The 18,860-nt window shown below is 35.5% G+C and overlaps 2 protein-coding genes across 10 annotated transcripts in view; one reads left to right on the forward strand and one right to left on the reverse strand.

Moving 5' to 3' along the window:
* LOC311276094 (uncharacterized protein) lies at nt 1-11,440 on the forward strand. The gene is made up of 9 exons (XM_084385584.1): nt 1-157; nt 559-627; nt 815-875; nt 6,544-6,651; nt 6,773-6,988; nt 8,973-9,086; nt 9,181-9,212; nt 9,290-9,449; nt 10,237-11,440. Exons 1-9 carry the CDS (start codon nt 137-139, stop codon nt 10,482-10,484), a joined length of 1,029 nt encoding a protein of 342 aa, XP_084241710.1. The 5' UTR covers nt 1-136; the 3' UTR covers nt 10,485-11,440.
* The window catches only part of LOC311276095 (tumor necrosis factor receptor superfamily member 1B), an 18,919-nt gene continuing 11,493 nt past the window's right edge, over nt 11,435-18,860 (reverse strand). For 4 of the 9 annotated variants that reach the window (XM_084385592.1, XM_084385585.1, XM_084385591.1 and 1 more), the window contains 4 exons: nt 18,160-18,288; nt 15,969-16,148; nt 15,657-15,779; nt 11,759-12,726 (listed from right to left, as the gene is read on the reverse strand). In XM_084385592.1, coding sequence (XP_084241718.1) covers nt 12,611-12,726; nt 15,657-15,779; nt 15,969-16,148; nt 18,160-18,288 — 548 coding nt within the window. In that variant the 3' untranslated portion in view covers nt 11,759-12,610. Of the gene's footprint in view, nt 11,722-11,758; nt 12,727-15,656; nt 15,780-15,968; nt 16,149-18,159; nt 18,289-18,860 lie in introns of those variants that run through there. The other 5 variants (XR_014625035.1, XM_084385589.1, XM_084385587.1 and 2 more) reach the window with 5 other exon arrangements.

The raw sequence follows: 18,860 nt of genomic DNA on the forward strand, positions 1-18,860 counted from the left end.
GGGCAGTGTGAGAAAGAGAGGGAGGAGAATGACAGGAAGACATAGCAGGTGAGGAAACAATGAGATGTGATGAGTAGAACAGAACACAGACTGACAGAAGACACAGAAATTCAGTTTGAAAGCATTTGATGACATTATGGATTCTACTAATTGTGAGGTACTGACTATTTTCACTTATACTACAGTTATTGATATGCTGTTTCGTGTTTTTCACTTGCTGCGTTTTTTTTCTAAAATGCAGGTCTTTGTTATAAGATGCTGACTGAAATCTAAAATGATTTAGAGAAACTATTAAAAGTAAACTAAACAAGAAGCTAGTCACGTACTTATTTGCTGTTTGCATCAGATCCACAAATCTACTTCCTTTTTTTTGTGCAAACTCAGCTGATGCAAAATATAGAAAAACGTTATTGTTATTGACCATGAACATGAAAATTGATGTGAAACCTCACATCTCACTTCTTTATTCGAAATTTTGATTGCATTTGCTTATGTAGGGTGTGTGATGTGTTGTGTGCGTGGATCACTTCTTGTCTGATATCATTTTATTTTTTACAGATGCTTGTGATAGTGTTATCTGTAGCCATGGTGATGCTGACAGGTCACCTGATAAATGGCCTCCCTATGGTAACTATGATATAATTATGTTATAATGCGTATGATATATTATGTAAACACGTTGTAAAGACTTTTAGCATGCTGCACGCTGAATTAGCAGAACCGTTTCTGAACCGAAGGCTTTAAAGATACAGCGTTACTGCATTGGATGCATCCGTTACTAATTGTCTTTTCTGCTGTCGTTTGCTTTGAGCAGGACGGTAAAGTGAGAAGACCCAGAGGCCTGTCAGAAGATTGCCTTTCTTTGTGTCCAGCAGGTGAGAGTGCATGTTTGGGCGTTATATTTCTCAGAGCCTTTTATGTCTGGCATGTCTGGCATCACTTTCTCTGAATTCGATCCCTGTTTGTGTGGAGAGCGTGAGCGTAGTACTTTTCAGTCACCACACTTCCCAGTATTACGAATGTGGTCTGAGCAAGAAATTGCTCAAGAAATCAGTGGTTATTTATTAAGTTTTTCTTCATCGTTCTTTCTTCTTCCTTTCTCTGTCTTTCTTTTTCTCTCGTGATGGGAAATGGTACGTTCTGAGACACAAGCGTCAACCACTTCCTTCATTAGAATGCCACTGCCTGTTTAAGCTTCTGTGTAACGTCCTGTTTTTGATGCTATTTCTCATCTCTCCCCTTAAGAGACCTCAGTCAGCAAGTATGAGTCTGTGCATGTAAGTGTGTGTGCACGTACTGTGTGTGAGTAGCACCCACATCCGCCTCAAAGATATGCAGTGTGTGTGTGTGCCCTTTGAGCAGAAGTCTGTGCACAGTCAAATACAAATTGAGTTATTACGTCTTTAAATATGTTACGATAGATAGTCATTTTACTTTAATCTATTCCGTGCATTCGTGTTTGGCAGTTATGTGTGCGTGCAATTTGTAAGAAGTGTGTAAACACCTTTTTAAAGAGCCCCTAAAGAGAAAATGGTAAATATTGGTAAAGCGTAAGATTTATACCTAGTGCAAATAGTGTCAGATGCTACTTGCACCTCAGTGTATTGCAGTAAACTATTTTCTATAATAAAAACATATTTAGTGTATACGATTATATTTATTAAATTCATAAATGGATGCCACCTTATTAATAAGACATTAATTGATCCTGCCCTAAAGCCGTCCCCTGTTGCCTATTAAACATTTTATTCCCACTTTTAAAATCTTGTTGGGGTTTATGTCCACTTTTTAAATATTTTCTTAATTTTTACTTAAGATAGACACCTCTGCGTGTGATGGGGAAAGGTATAAGGAGTTAACAAAAGTTAACACTACCCACCTTACTCTCCACACCCCCGATTCTGCTATCAGATTTTGGGTTTCTTTGGTAGTTATTTAACTGGGTCAATCATTGGTGGGCTGTTCATTTAAATTGCCTCTACCAACAAGGTGGGCTTTTTCCACTCCAAAATAATTTTTCAATGCTTTTGCATTGTCTTGTAAAACCTTTGTGAGATCACATGCGGTTAGGGGAGGAGCCCTAATGGAGCCCCGCCCCCCAATTTTACCCATTGTTCATAATTAACCAGCACAAATTGAAATTATAACAATTGGTAAATCTGATAAATGACAGAGCAATTCATCACATCAAATATACTCTTTAATGTTATATTTCAAAATTACAAAAATTACAAAAATATAGCAAATTGCTACAAACAGTTTGGAAAAACAAATCTTTTTGCATTTTGAATGTGTCTAGTCGAAATCGAAATACAATACAAATGCAATGGCAGTGATTAATGTATGTAACTAGAAAGACTATTAATACAGTATAATATATAATTTAAAATAAAATGAAGAAATACATCTTCATTCCTTCCCACTAACATTTCCCTTAGTTTCAGATAACGTAAGCTAGCCAAACTGAGCCAAAGCTTCTGGCCTGGTTGCAGAGTAGTTGTAGAGTTTTTGACTGCATCAATAATAATGTATACGATGGGCTATATATTAAATGTTCTAGCCTAAAAATGTTAGACGAGCTTTCTTCCAACTTACCTGCTCCATCACGACGTGTGTTCGCGCGATGTTGTTGGTTACCTAGTAACGAACGTAGGGTGGCAGAGAATGTTCCGTCAACTTTCGTGTGTTCGCGCATCTATGTTGCCTAGTAACGAACGCAATCTGACCGAGATACGTGCTGGCGGCAGGCGGGAAGGAAGTCGACCGGAAGTTGAAGCCGGCCGCGTGCCACCATCTTGTAGCAGAACTTCACCTGCAGTAACCCCCAATTTCCACCGGCTGCGTTACGGCTCCGGCACGGCGGTCGGAGTCAATAGGTTTCCATTAAAGTCAATGAGTGTATTTCCACTGAATGCGGTACAGCTGCGTTCCGACTCCGGCGATCCGCAGCCCTCCGGAGCAGATACGCAGAGCCTCTATTTTTGCCGGATGCCGGAGAGCTCCGCAGCAATTCAGCACTTATATCGCGCGATCATACGTGAATTTGCGAGATCTCGTGGGTCCTTGTGACTTCAGCTGTCAGTCATGACCGCAGCCGTTCCGCAACAAATACGGACCTGGTGGGTATTGACGGACGACGGAACATGGAGCTGTCACGCAGCGGAGCCGTTCCGCAGCCGTTCCGCATCTGGTGGAAATTGGGGGTTAGCATCCCATTGACTCCCATTCATTTTGGCGTCACTTTGACAGCGAATAACTTTACATCTGAGGCGTTTGAAGACTCCATTTGTCCATTATTTATTTCTAAAGAAACACGACAATGTATAAAATGCTCCATTACCTTGTAGCTTATGTTATGGCCCCATAGAAGCAGTTTTTGTAAAAGTAGGCTAACGATTGCGTCATAACCACGCGACTCTCTGTCGCACAGTAGAGAGATTACCGTATGGACGGTAGGAGAAGCTCGCAGGCAATCGGGGGGACGTGGAGGCAAAATGACAATATAATTAATCAGAATACCTAGCAAAAGTTGCTCCTGCTCCAAGCTCATGGACACCTTCTACTCACACTCTCCGTCTCTGCAAGATTCGGAAGGGAATGATTCAGATTTCTCTTGGCACAGCTACTAGAAGACAGACGGGTTGCTCACGTGGTCCGTGTAACGCTTTGTTCGGTCTGAGCATAGACAGTAAAAGAAATGGACACAGCGACCCCATTGGAACTCAATTGAGACAAGTGAAGCCCATTTTTAGCGATTTCTTAGCACTTCCTTTCCTGACGCGCAGACTCAAACCGAGCAAAGCTTTACACGGACCACGTGAGCAACCCGTCTGTCTTCTAGTAGCTGTGCCAAGAGAAATCTGAATCATTCCCTTCCGAATCTTGCAGAGACGGAGAGTGTGAGTAGGAGCTGTCCATGAGCTTGGAGCAGGAGCAACTTTTGCTAGGTATTCTGATTAATTATATTGTCATTTTGCCTCCACGTCTCCCCGATTGCCCGCGAGCTTCTCCTCCCGTCCATACGGTAATCTCTCTACTGTGCGACAGAGAGTCGCGTGGTTATGACGCAATCGTTAGCCTACTTTTACAAAAACTGCTTCTACGGGGCCATAACATAAGCTACAAGGTAATGGAGCATTTTATACATTGTCGTGTTTCTTTAGAAAAAAATAATGGACAAATGGAGTCTTTAAACGCCTCAGATGTAAAGTTATTCGCTGTCAAAGTGACGCCAAAATGAATGGGAGTCAATGGGATGCTAACTGCAGGTGAAGTTCTGCTACAAGATGGCGGCACGCGGCCGACTTCAACTTCCGGTCGACTTCCTTCCCCCCTGGGTCTGAGTCTGCGCGTCAGAAACGGAAGTGCTAAAAATCACTAAAAATGGGCTTCACTTGTCTCAATTGAGTTCCAATGGGGTCGCTGTGTCCATTTCTTTTACTGTCTATGGCTGGCGGCAGGAAACTTCACTTTGTGTGCCTGCGCCTTGTATACAACGTTATATATAAAGCTTGCAGGACAACTTGGTTGGCATTGCCTTTTCAGCGTGAGAAATACACGGTGTGAGCGTGTGAACTGGTTGAATTGTGTGTCTTGCGGCCAATGCGTGAGACTTACCCTGACTGTTTCATTTAGTGCGATAAAGTATTAATAAGGGAAATTATCCATAACATTCCTTCACACCTATCCACCATATTTTTTCGATGTGAAAGTAAGCGATTTCCTGTGAATGTGCAAGACTTCCAATTCATTAGCCGCTATAGCAGGAAATAGTAAAACTAAAACTATTTGCGCTACAAGGCAATCGCTGTGTGCGAAATCGCATTCTGTCTGAATTTGAATTTAAATTTAATTTGCGACTCTTAAAAATAACATGATCTATATACAGAGGCGGACAGAGTACACAGCTTCATTACTTGAGTAAAAATACAGATACCCCTTGCTAAATTTTACTTAAGTACAAGTAAAAGTACTACAGTCAGATGTCTACTTAAGTAAAAGTACTGAAGTAGCCTACTTGTTTTTAAAAGTAGGCTACTTGAGTATCAAGAGTAGCCTACAAGAATACATTTTCTAAATATTGCATTACTACTGCCACAGTGCTTACATTGGTAAACACAGCAAACACTTGAAGCGAAAACTATCATTAACTTGTTCAGAAAATTGAAATAGTCTGGCGAGGTGGGACCACGTTCCCGGGATGGACCTGCTGCGTCTTCATCCATTGTTTCGTCCATGGTTTCGTCTCTTATCTAAATCTGACCATGGAGTTGACTTTGGCAGAAAGCTGAAGGTGATTGCTGATAGGCTGTCCCAGTCAGTGGCTCCTGCACAATCCAATCACGTTTGAGAGGGAAACAACAAATTGAGGGTTTCCGAGAGGTTTTTTTTTTTTTTTTTTTTTTTTTTGAAGTAACGGGTAGGCTACTCACGGTTATGGATAGAAATGTAGTGGAGTACAATATTTGCCTCTCAAATGTACTTGAGTAAAGTCATGAGCACTCCCCAAAAATGATACTCGAGTAAAGTACAGATCCCTTAAAATTGTGCTTAAGTACTGTACTCAAGTAAATGTACTCCGTTACTGTCCGTCTCTGTCTATATATAGTATGAATATGGACAGTAAATCCGGACGTACTACATCTGCCCTGTTGTTACTGTCACGTGACCTACCAGCGTCAGTTGCGTCGCTACATTCAATTCATAAACCCCTCCCATGGCCTCATGGGATAGTAAAAGTGTCCATCGAATGCATGCTTGTTGGGAGAAGCCTTTTTTAACATGTTTGGCTTCTGGCGTGTGCATTTTGAAGTTCAAAACCAGCAATGTCACCCCCTCGTTGCTGAGAAAATATACAAAAATAGTGATATAGTGAAAGCTGATATCAAGTTTCTGTGCTCCGATCTCTGAGTGACGCAAGTGTGTGTGCGCTTCAATGAAAACATCGCATTAATATAGAACAGTGATTAAACTGACTTGGAACTACCTGTGCATTGAACAGAATCGAGTATTCAGACAGACCATGGTATAAATCATTTATAATAAATTCTGCAATATTCCATTAAAAAACAAGAATTGGCAATTGTCAACAGTGAAATGTGGAGTGACGGCCAAAGACGCTTGCATTAGACCAACAATTTAATAGCCTCGATGACAAACTCGACTGACTGTAAAATCTAAAATGTAGGCTACATTTAAAATGTAACTGTATAGGCCAGTAACAGGCTTATGTTTAATGATATAAAAACAAAATTGACTTCTAAAGCCCTTTTTTGTACACAAACAAAATATCGGAATTGTTATCATGTGTTTTTTTTTTTTTTTTAGGAAATGATGATACACATGAATAAATAGGCTATGGTTAACTAATCAGCATCATGTAATTACTTCAAACAAATTGTTTAATTTAAAAATGAAAAACATCTTGTTAGTTTTATTGAATTTGACCTTAATCCTCTTCTTGTTTTTGTTTTTTTATTTGTCTTCCTCATTTCCACTTCCAATTTTTCCTCTCTGTCTTGCTGCCAATCCATCATCCCTCAGGAGAATACCAGTCAGATTGTAAATGTGTTCCATGCTCCAGTGGTTTCTTCACCAGTGAGGAGAACAGAGAAAAGAGTTGCCACCGCTGCTTCCAGAGCTGCACTGCTGGTATGAAGATCATTACACCTAATATACCCATGATAGTATAAACAAGATGAAGTGAGAATAGAAACAGGAAGTATGGCAAAAAGTGCTTCATTTTGAAAACAAATTTGTGTGTGTGTGTTAGATTTTTATATGGAGAAGTTGGCGGAGTGTACGAAGACATCAGATGCAGTGTGTCGCTGTAAGGAGGGTTATGAATGTACCAAGATAGACGAATACACACACCAATGTCAGGAGTGTGTTCCCATCACAACGCCCTACATCTCTGACGTCTCTTCATCCACCACTTCATCCACCATTACGTCCACCACTTCCTCCATAAGTGCACAGAGCTTGCTGGGTAAGCATGGCTGTTTTCTTCTACATCAGGGTTTCCCAAACTGGGGTTTGTGAGGGAACTGCAGGGGGTTTCGTGAGATGATGAAAAGCTAAATAAATAAATAAATAATGGGGCTATACGATAATCGTGATATAGCTTAGTGCGATAAACAAATTAAAGGCTGCATTTAAATAAAATAATTGTATAGTCTGATGCTTTTTTATTATTATAATAACCAAAATAAAAAAAATGTATAGTACAAATTTAATTCACAACAGTAATATATGTATGTCTTTATTTTTATAGAGTTAAAACATACTATTACTACTACTATTACTACTACTAATAATAATAATTACTATACTATTATTATCGATATCAGAGAACCATTGATATTAAATTATTGTAATATTAAAGCAGAACTTTTTTACATAGTTACAAAGCATCTCTATATCAGTAAGCACTGTTTATGAACTCGCTGAAATGCCTGGATTATAGTCTCGAAGTACTTTTTTCCAGAAAGTACACGTCACAATATTCCTCATTTAAATAATTCCCACCCAAGGCATATGCAAAAAAGGGGGCGAGGCCTGGTTGAGTTGCTTTAGTAGTGCGTTGAAACTCAGCTGGTTATGGTGAGGGGTGTGACAATTCCAAAACACACTCGAAGCAGTTGACCAATCAGAACGCACTGGTCCAGCCGACCAATCAGAGCACATTGCGCTTTTCGGAAGGAGGGGCTTCATAGAGACATAATCTAAACAGAGCGTTACTGACAGACTGGGAAGAGAGGTGCTCAAATAAATGGAAAATAATGTGTTTTTTGAATATCCAAGCATGAAAACCTATTCTAGTAGAGCCACAAACAAAATCAAGCCTCTTTAATCTCAGCGGGTACTTTAAATAAATATTCTAAAAGGTTCAGCTGACAAAAAAGTTTTCAAACCCCTGTTCTACATGATGTGTTTACACACTTGCAGTATTTTAAATTCATTAAAAAAAAAGGAAGTAAGGAAGAGTCGTACGCTTGAATCAAGATTGGATTGCGGACTGCGGACCTCAGACTTTCAAGGGCCCCCGGGGCCCTCGTCACATGGGCCCTGTTTACACCTGGAATTAAGATGCGTTTTGGTCAGTCAGATCACAAGTAGACGAGGGAGACGCACTCCTGTCTCTTTTGTCCACTTTCACTCACTTCTGTCCTGATTTCTTCGAGGGGAGGGTCTATGCGCGCGGGTAAGTGGACAAAATAAGCTTGCGCAATTTACATATGAATGCGACCAGACAACGGAAAAAACACGTTGAGTTATGAGTGAGTGTGAGAACGCTATGAGTAAGTGTTAGAAATCAGGAATAGTAAGAGAGCATTGTGCTTGGTAAGTTTTTCTTCTTCAAACCAAACTTGGGTCTCCAGCCGACAAAGTTTAAATCCGGTCTGGCTAGCCGTGACTCCCATAATGTTTACGCATTAGTGTCGTCCACTTGTGATCCGATCAACCAAAAAGCATCCTAATACCAGGTGTATACAGAGCCATACAGTGCATTCTGATCACTGACTAGGGCCCTCAGCTAGTTATACTCATATTATCCTATTAAAACATGCTTTTCCAGTTTTTGTTTTAGCCCAATCATACTTGCTAAGTGATTAGGGGTCTGCCACTAGGGGGAGCAGGAGGTGGTCTCGAATCTTTATGGATGACCTATTTTTGTATTACCCTGGTTCACATCACAAAAAGCTAATAGGATTTGTGCTTTGGCTTTTAGATTATTGCAGAAAATAAGTACCACCACTAAACCTCTGACAACTCTTTCAATCTTTACTAGTGAGTAGATATTTGGATATTTAAGACACTGGTTTATGCCTATTTTTACTTTTTGCTGTCATCTAATGATAGCACCATTTAAGAGCACTTTGCCATATAGGACGTTCTTCATCTCACCTGTTCAGCTATTCATCTCAACATAAATAGTTATGCTAATTCACTTCCTTGTGCTTATTTCGCAGTTGACTATAATTTGGTGTGGATTTTTGGGTTAATTTTGGTCGTGATAACTGTCATCGTCCTCACACTCTTCTTCCGGCACTGCAGAAAGAAAGAGAAGGAATGTTTTAAGCATTGTGAGTAACACACACGTACATGATCACAAACATATTTCTTCTTCTTTTTGGGTCCATCTCTGTCTCACCTCTCATTGTTTCTCCTCTCCATTAGTTGTCAGGCAGTGCTCTCTGGGTAATATAGAGGTAAGTGACGAGTGAGTGCACATTTGCGCAGTATTTTAACATACATTATATGACTTACAGTCTTTCAATTTCTTAAGGTGGACAGTGAGACCAAACCTTCTCCCAGCCAACCGGATGAGCAGCGCCACCCACAGGAGATGCTGTCACATGCCAGCAAACCCACCAATCACAGCACAGACTGCTCTTTTCATCAGCCAGTCAGCTCAGAGCAGGCTGTGCCTCCAGCTGGCAATTTAGGTACTATAAAAGGATGCTTTTTGTGATTTTCATCTTTTATTAAAAGGGTCAAACACATTACGCTCTTCTTTTTTTTCTTCCAGATCTATTAATGTGTTAAAACATATGACCTTCATGGCATGAAGTAAACTACAAATAATGTCTATCATACCATAATAAAGAATAATGAAATTCTTGAAAAGAGCATTAAAAAACATTAAAATCTTGAAAAGAAAACCTTATCAAGTAGTTTGGCATAATCTTTTATTATCATTTGTTAATTAATATTTGAAAAATATTTGTTTTGTCTTTGAAATCATGTCATGTGGTCAAACCAATATGCAGTACAAAAAAACAAAAAAGGGAATGATATCATAGAAATGTTCAAAGGACTTATTTTGGTCCCCATCAGCTTATAAATCATATAGAATAATTTAAATCTGTTATGGGTACGTTTAAGTTTAGGGGATAGAATATAGTTTGTACAGTATAAAAACCATCATGTCTATGGAACGTCCCCATAAAACATGTGTGTGTGAGTACACTCCCATGTATTTAATGTATAACATACTTTGGACTTGACGGTTTCACCACATTACAGTTTTACAGTTATTACATATTTTTGATGCAATGTTTTAAATGTTTTTCAAAATAACATGAAACCAATATGAATACAAACATTTTCTTTTTCTTTTCTTGGACACTTATTTGTCATTGACCCACACAAATTTTAATGAAAAAAAAAAAAAAAAGCAAGCAAACGTGTACAAATAGTATAAAAATTTAAACATTCTCTTGTTTCTCGCAGGCCCTCTCCACATCTACGGCCCCCAGACGGTTTTTGTTAGTTTGCTCAATCAGTTTGGATGGGATGGAGGAGAGAAAAAAGCACATGAACTCCAAGAAGAATCGCCAAATAACAGCAACGCGTCCTGTCCTCAGTCTCCCCCCGTCCATCTGTCCGAGGAGGAACGGAGCAGAGAGAACGACTTTATCTTCTTCCCATCGCAGGAGCAAGGGAAAGAGTGCCACATATCTAAAGAAGAGGTGCTGTGAGGGATCATGGGAAATTTGTGTCCTTTCTTCTTCCGTACTGTTCGACTGCTGTGTGGTTTGTTTTAACTGATGCTTCACGAGTACCCAGTTTTAAAACTCTAACCCAGGCAGGGGATTTCATAGAGAAGCTGTGTTAGGGGAAGACCTGAGTGACAGTATGGATGACAAAAGTGTTGCGTATGCCAGCTTTTGAAATATTCCCCCATACAGTAGGACGTTTATGCGTAACCACTGATTCTAAACCATCAGAACAGCAGTGGGATCCTAATGTTGATTTTTGTGAAGAGTTGATACCACAGGCTTTCACTTCACTGCTGGTCTTATGATGCTTGAATGACCTTCAGGAACGAAGCGGAATCTCAGTGCCTGTTTTCAAAGTGTTTGAAGGCAAAGTGCAGCTCTAAAACACTCAGATGATTCACATATACTGTACGTTGAGATATTTATTTTAAGTAAAGTTTATTGAAGTTATTGTAACTGCAGCGTGCCCCATCATTTCCTTTAGATCGATCGATCGATTCTATCTATATTGGATCTATCTAAAGGGAATGAATATCTGTTTAGTGACTTATGGGGCATTTTGAATCTTGACATATACCATTTTTATTTATAACCGTTATTAATTCTGTTACAATCGTTTATCACAAAAACAGTGTTTTTGCCCTCACACGGTTTATCATTGTTCAATCACGTTAAGTCCCTGGTTGATGTTGTCAGTGTTCTTCCTCTTTTCTTTGGTTTTTGTGTGGCAGACATGATGGATTGTGCTGTCGAAAAAGCCCTGACATTTTGATGTTGGTCTGGAAATGACAACATTGTTTCTTCGCTGGGAACTCAAGCACAGCACAGGAACATTGTCTCATCATGTATTATGTTGTATATTCACTGTAATGCACATTTTTGTTATATTGTATAGTGCAATAGAAATCAATAAAAGTTTATTTTTTGGTATTAAATTTACATCACTAAATTCATTTCACTGCAACATGGACTTACAAATATAATTCCCTTTTCTGTTTTATGCAGTTGGATTGATAACATGAAATTGTTCTGGGCCCCGTGGTTTGACATGCTATATATTATATACAGGCAGCTTTGATGACCTCATTATTTGAGACATTAGGTGTGTTGGGCAGCCGATGTGAAGGCGGGGAGGAGCTGCAAACGGAGCTGTGAAGTCCGACACTTTCTGCTTCCCGTAGTGACGCTCACGCTGTGTTTCCATACTTTACCACAGCTGAAGTGAAATAAAGGCAATATTTGTCAAATACACAGACTTTTCAGAGATATTTTAATTCAATTATGTGCTTCATACAGCATCTGTTTGTACAAGAATAACGTTCCAAATAAGCCTATGCTATTTAAAAACCAATGTAGTGAGGTCTATGTTTTTTTTTTATCAGTTTTATTTTGATTAACATGAGACAATATAAAATCACGACTACATGAAAGGAGATTTTACGGTTATATCGGGCCAATCGTGAAACAGCAGTGTCGTCATCAGAGCTCGTGCAGCCCAGAGCCATATACAGTATATATATATCTCTATATGGCTCTGGTGCAGCCGCTCTTGAGAAGCTGCACCGGCTGAATCCTGCGGATGCGCTCTCGCGGGACTCTGATGTCATACATCACATTCACGTGGCGCCTGCGCTGTATCAAGTCGGACACAATCTCTAACCGGCATGCACTGCTTAAAATCAGCCGCTGATCGGTCTGTGCAGAGCTGCATGAAGTCGAACAAGCATATTACTTTTAAAAAGATTAAAATTGTGAAAATGTTGAGCAGGTACCTAACATAAAGACTTTCCCTTGTACATTTATATACAGTTTAACAAAGTTCACATGGCTTTTGCGCATTAACTACCCAATTATAAATACAAACAAGTGTTCAGAGAAGAAAACCTAAAGATTAGCTCTATGTCGAATGTTGAGTGTGTCTTTATGTGCAGTGAGAAGTCGAATATTTGACTATTTCTCAGGATGGACTGTCATTCTCACTGAACCTTCAGATGAGCCACCTCTTCACCTCTCACTCTTCTCTTGAGTAAATGGCAGCAGCAGTTTTGTCCTAAAGTAAGTACTCGATCCTTAGACGCATCAGCGGCCTTCTTCCTCCTCCTTTCTCAGACATCCTCCAGTTTCTCTGTCTTTCCACACACCTCCTGCACTGGCATTGGTACCTCATCTTCCTTTGTGCACTGACTGTATTCAGAGTTGCTCTTTTTGGAGCGCCAGAGACCTGAAGACCCAGTACGATACACATCATTAAAGACTCATTCCTGCTATGCAGTACAATTTCAATTTAATATATTGAGTGAAATATTAAACTCAAAATGTGTATATATATATATATATATATATATATATATATATATATATATATAACCACATAAATTAGTTTGAATTTGATCACATATTACAATGAAATTACTATAGAAGTGAACTATAAATAATGTATGTTATGTTTCTAATAAATATATTATAAGTTGGTCAGTCCATCACAGATGATATATAATATAATATAATATAATATAATATAATATAATATAATATAATATAATATAATATAATATAATATAATATAATATAATATTATTTTTAATTAATATATTATAAACAATACTCTGAACAGTTGGTCACTCCATCACAGATAATATAATATAATATAATATAATATAATATAATATAATATAATATAATATAATATAATATAATATAATATAATATAATATAATATAATATAATATAATATTATTTCTAATGAATATATTATAAACAGCACTCGGAACAGTTAGTCAGTCCATCATAGATATTCTATTCTATTCTATTCTATTCTATTCTATTATATTATATTACATTATATTATTTCTAATAAATATATTATAAACAACACTCTGAACAGTTGGTCACTCCATCACATATAATATAATATAATATAATATAATATAATATAATATAATATAATATAATATAATATAATATAATATAATATAATATAATATAATTTTTAATGAATATATTATAAACAACACTCTGAACAGTTGGTCACTCCATCACAGATGTAATATAATATAATATAATATAATATAATATAATATAATATAATATAATATAATATAATATAATATAATATAATATAATATAATATAATATAAACTCTGAACAGTTGGTCACTCCATCACAGATAATATAATATAATATAATATAATATAATATAATATAATATAATATAATATAATATAATATAATATAATATAATATAATATAATATAATATTACTTCTAATGAATATATTATAAACAGCACTCGGAACAGTTAGTCAGTCCATCATAGATATTCTATTCTATTCTATTCTATTCTATTCTATTCTATTCTATTCTATTCTATTATATTACATTATATTATTTCTAATAAATATATTATAAACAACACTCTGAACAGTTGGTCACTCCATCACATATAATATAATATAATATAATATAATATAATATAATATAATATAATATAATATAATATAATATAATATAATATAATATAATATAATATAATATAATATAATATAATATTATTTTTAATGAATATATTATAAACAACACTCTGAACAGTTGGTCACTCCATCACAGATGTAATATAATATAATATAATATAATATAATATAATATAATATAATATAATATAATATAATATAATATAATATAATATAATATAATATTTAATTAATATATTATAAACAATACTCTGAACAGTTGGTCACTCCATCACATATAATATAATATAATATAATATAATATAATATAATATAATATAATATAATATAATATAATATAATATAATATAATTTTTAATGAATATATTATAAACAACACTCTGAACAGTTGGTCACTCCATCACAGATGTAATATAATATAATATAATATAATATAATATAATATAATATAATATAATATAATATAATATAATATAATATAATATAATATAATATAATATAAACTCTGAACAGTTGGTCACTCCATCACAGATAATATAATATAATATAATATAATATAATATAATATAATATAATATAATATAATATAATATAATATAATATAATATAATATAATATTATTTCTAATGAATATATTATAAACAGCACTCGGAACAGTTAGTCAGTCCATCATAGATATTATATTATATTATATTATATTATATTATATTATATTATATTATATTATTTCTAATAAATATATTATAAACAACACTCTGAACAGTTGGTCACTCCATCACAGATAATATAATATAATATAATATAATATAATATAATATAATATAATATAATATAATATAATATAATATAATATAATATAATATAATATAATATAATATAATATAATATTATTTCTAATAAATATATTATAAACAGCACTCGGAACAATTAGTCAGTCCATCATAGATATTATATTATATTATATTATTTCTAATAAATATATTATAAACAACACTCTGAACAGTTGGTCACTCCATCACAGATAATATAATATAATATAATATAATATAATATAATATAATATAATATAATATAATATAATATAATATAATATGAATATATTATGAATATGAATATATTATGAATATGAATATATTATAAACAGCACTCGGAACAGTAAGTTAGTCCATCACAGATATTATTATATTATATTATATTATATTATATTATATTATATTATATTATATTATATTATATTATATTATATTATATTATATATCCTATGCTATGTTAGCCATGAGAAAAAAAATAAATATTGAAAAGCATTATACATTCCTATAAATGTTTGCGAGTGTCACCACAACTACAGATAAAGCCACAATAAGCTTTTGGAGCAAACGTATCAATCCATCTTAATGGATGATGCAGAGGAAACTGACCAATAAGAGAACATATTTTCTCACATGTGACTTGCATAAACACATTTTGGTATGCTTTGAAATGTTGCTTCATAAAAGTGAACCGAACCAGAAAGAAATTGCTACACTGTAACAAATGAAGTCCCTGTTTGAACAAAGCAAACAATTTACAGGTGTGAAAACGCCCATATACTAACATACTGTTCATGCATTGGAATGTCAGTGTATCAAGAAGTCATGCAAGGGTATAAAGAGTTTTTTTTTGTGAATTATAGTGGCACTGACCGCATGATGCTGACATGATCCATCCACATGGTCGTGCATGTCTGCTGATAAGAAGGAAACAGGTGAACAGAACGCACACACACACACATGCAAAACACAGACTCACCGAGATCCACACATTATCTGGAAGAGGTTGATAGAAAGGGAGCAAATGAATGGAGAGAAGGAGAGAGAAAGAGTAAACAGGTCAGTAGAGAACTGTGTGTGTGACAGTCTGTCAGCTGGAAATACCACAACAGTCCAAATATATGTAAATGGTTATAAAATGAATATAACAGGTTGAGAACAGCGCATCAGGGTTCAGATACTCACCCTGGGTGTGCGGTGCTGATCTAGTAGAAGATCTAGTAGAAGATCTAGTAACAGCAGGACTAGGGGACGTAGTCGGGACTTTCACACACATCTCGCATTTGCGGTCATTGCATTCGTAGCCCTCCTCACATGTACACACAGCATCGCTTTTTGGTGTACAGAACTTCTCATACTTCATATCTGCAAAATCAAACCAGTGAAAGGGGTTATGTAGAACTGTATGTGTCCATCTGTGTTTCTTCAACTGTGGTACTTCCTTAAATCACTCACTAGTTCATTAAATTTAGTTTTCTTTCCCCTAAACTTTCATTAAAAATTTAATTTCCACCATATATCAAATCACTATTCTTTTTGTTGAGTAAATGGTGGACATTTTAACATTTTAAAACTGTTGCATATTACTAATGCTAATTCCTTCTTTTTTTATTTATATACAGAATTGAAAAAAAGGCAAAATTTCGTTGGAAATGACCCACAATAGAAATGTTCAATAATCAATATTAAAAAATTTTTTTTCACATTTCTTCTCAAAGATGCTCTGAACTGAATATAAATAAATGTACACAAAAAAACTATTAAAATAGTTTGTTGATTATTCTCTTTATTTGAATCATAATAGCATAAATGCAATAATTAACATTATTTTTATGGTTCATTTTTGTAGCTGTTCTAAAACTTAGTAAAACTAAAAAAGCTGTAACTACAGTATGTAGCCTACAGTATGGAACCAAGTACACAAACTTTAATAGCAGGATTGATTTTGATTGGCTGTCAATGTTTTTATCACTCAGCAGCTGGATGAAATCTTTCTGAAAGTGATTCCAACGATATCGTACTCTGTGGCTGTGCCGTTATCGTTATAGCTGCGGTGTGAACTCTGCTATTCTTTAATATTGAGAATGATTTTTAGAACTACATCTTTATCATTATCTTTATAGTTACCGTCCTTGGTGTGAACGGACCTTAAAACTGTAAAATGTACACATAAAAAAAAAAAGTAGATTTAAAAATACAAAAACAATGTGACTAACAAAAAGAAAAAGCTGAAATCTGTTTGAGTTTGAGTACAAACCAACCCCAAAGACATAAAAGCACCTGTGCCCATATGTGACTGCTTACTAAAGCACAGTCATTTCACCAAGACACAAGTGTCAAAATAAAACAGCAAACTCAAACACAGTTTTTTTTTTTTTTTTTTCTGCTGACTCACAATTAACTTCTAGATCCACCTCAGGATATTCACTTTTCATTTCTACTCATCTTTTTTACCACAAGACTCAGCCAGGTTATGTGACCTTAAGCGTCTCCAAACTGAGCTAAAGAATCATATGGCACAGGTTTCACAGAATCATGTGCAAACTTTCTGCATAATTTACAGGATTCAGCAGTCATTCATATTGTAAACAACATTTGTGCAGAATTCACTTCCACTGTTAAAAAGACAGTTCAGCATTGCTGGTCACCAGCATGGGATGTTGCTGGTTTAACATTTATGCTCGTCTTGTTTAGCAGGGTCCCAAACATATCAGCAATATTTATTTGTTCAGTTACTTTAAACATTACTTGCACTTCCTCTCCTTTTCCTTACTACTACCTGTTTACAAGTATTTTGTTTCAACTTGCTGTTTAATTGTCAAATTGAATCTACACATTAAAAAAAGTTGCTGCCTTAAATTTTAAAGTACAATCAACTTGGATGTTTAAGTTATTTCAACTTAAATTACATTGAATCTTGACTAACTTGAAATGACTTGTTTTGATGAGTAAAGCAATGTAAAAACATATGTTGTCATAACTTACTGATCATATATTTTTATCACAGTGATTTAGCAAGGCTTTCGCATATCAAAACATCTCAGACATCTCAGTAGGCAGTTATTTCCGTTCCGAATAATAAATTCCGTCGCTCAGGTGCCATTTTTTTCCAGAGCTACACGTGTATTTTAACATTTGCTGCCCCATATCATGTTTGTTACCAGACGCTCAGACATTTCTCAGACCCCCACCTACCTCTGTACTAAAAACCCACCATGATCTGCTGTAGGGGAAGCCCCCATCTTGTTTTACTGTCATGTTTGGTATTTCTAGCTTACTGATTCATCTGAAGATTCAGAACACAGCCAAACGAATCACTGAATGAACATAAAACATGTTTCGTGACATCACAAACAAAGAAATAGAGTGGACGTACTTTCTTTGGTGCACATCGTGCAATCGTTACATTCAAAATTGTCATTATAGACGTCCATGTAGAAGCCCTTTTCGCATGGGACACACTTTGTAGTTGAGCTTGTTCCGCATCTCTTTTTCATACGCGTTCCTGTTTAAACACACACAAAGACAGGGAAACACATGTAATGAGATGTACTGGCAGAATCATGCTGACTCTGCTGCTGTACAGGCAAAATGATAACAGTGTGGCATTCAACACTGACAAGTTTGAGAGTTTACCAGTTTGAGTTCAGAGAACAAGTCATCCTTATACGAGAAACCTGATGTGTCATTCTCAGACGTTAGGTAAATGTCATCAAACCATAGATCAACTTAACCCTGAAATATTCTTACATAATACAGTCGGTTTTGATATGATCAAAGGGTACATCCATATTCAATTGAAATATGCCTTGATTAAGTCTGCATAAACAGTCTCCAATCAATTTTGTCTCTAAAATGAGATTATTCCTATACATTCCTATTTTAGATTTTCCTGCTTTATTACACACGTATTTGGTTCATACATGTTTGTTTAACTCAATACAGCCCTCTAAACTAAACTCCATTTATCATGTTAATTATCTAATCTTAACATTTTAACTCCTCTCAAGTTCAACTCTGACTCAACTGTGCTCATTTCTCCTCAAACTGTCTTACGATTGCACTCACAGTGATGAG

Source organism: Rutilus rutilus (genome assembly GCF_951802725.1).
Source record: "Rutilus rutilus genome assembly, chromosome: 17".
In the NCBI taxonomy this organism is placed as follows: domain Eukaryota; kingdom Metazoa; phylum Chordata; class Actinopteri; order Cypriniformes; family Leuciscidae; genus Rutilus; species Rutilus rutilus.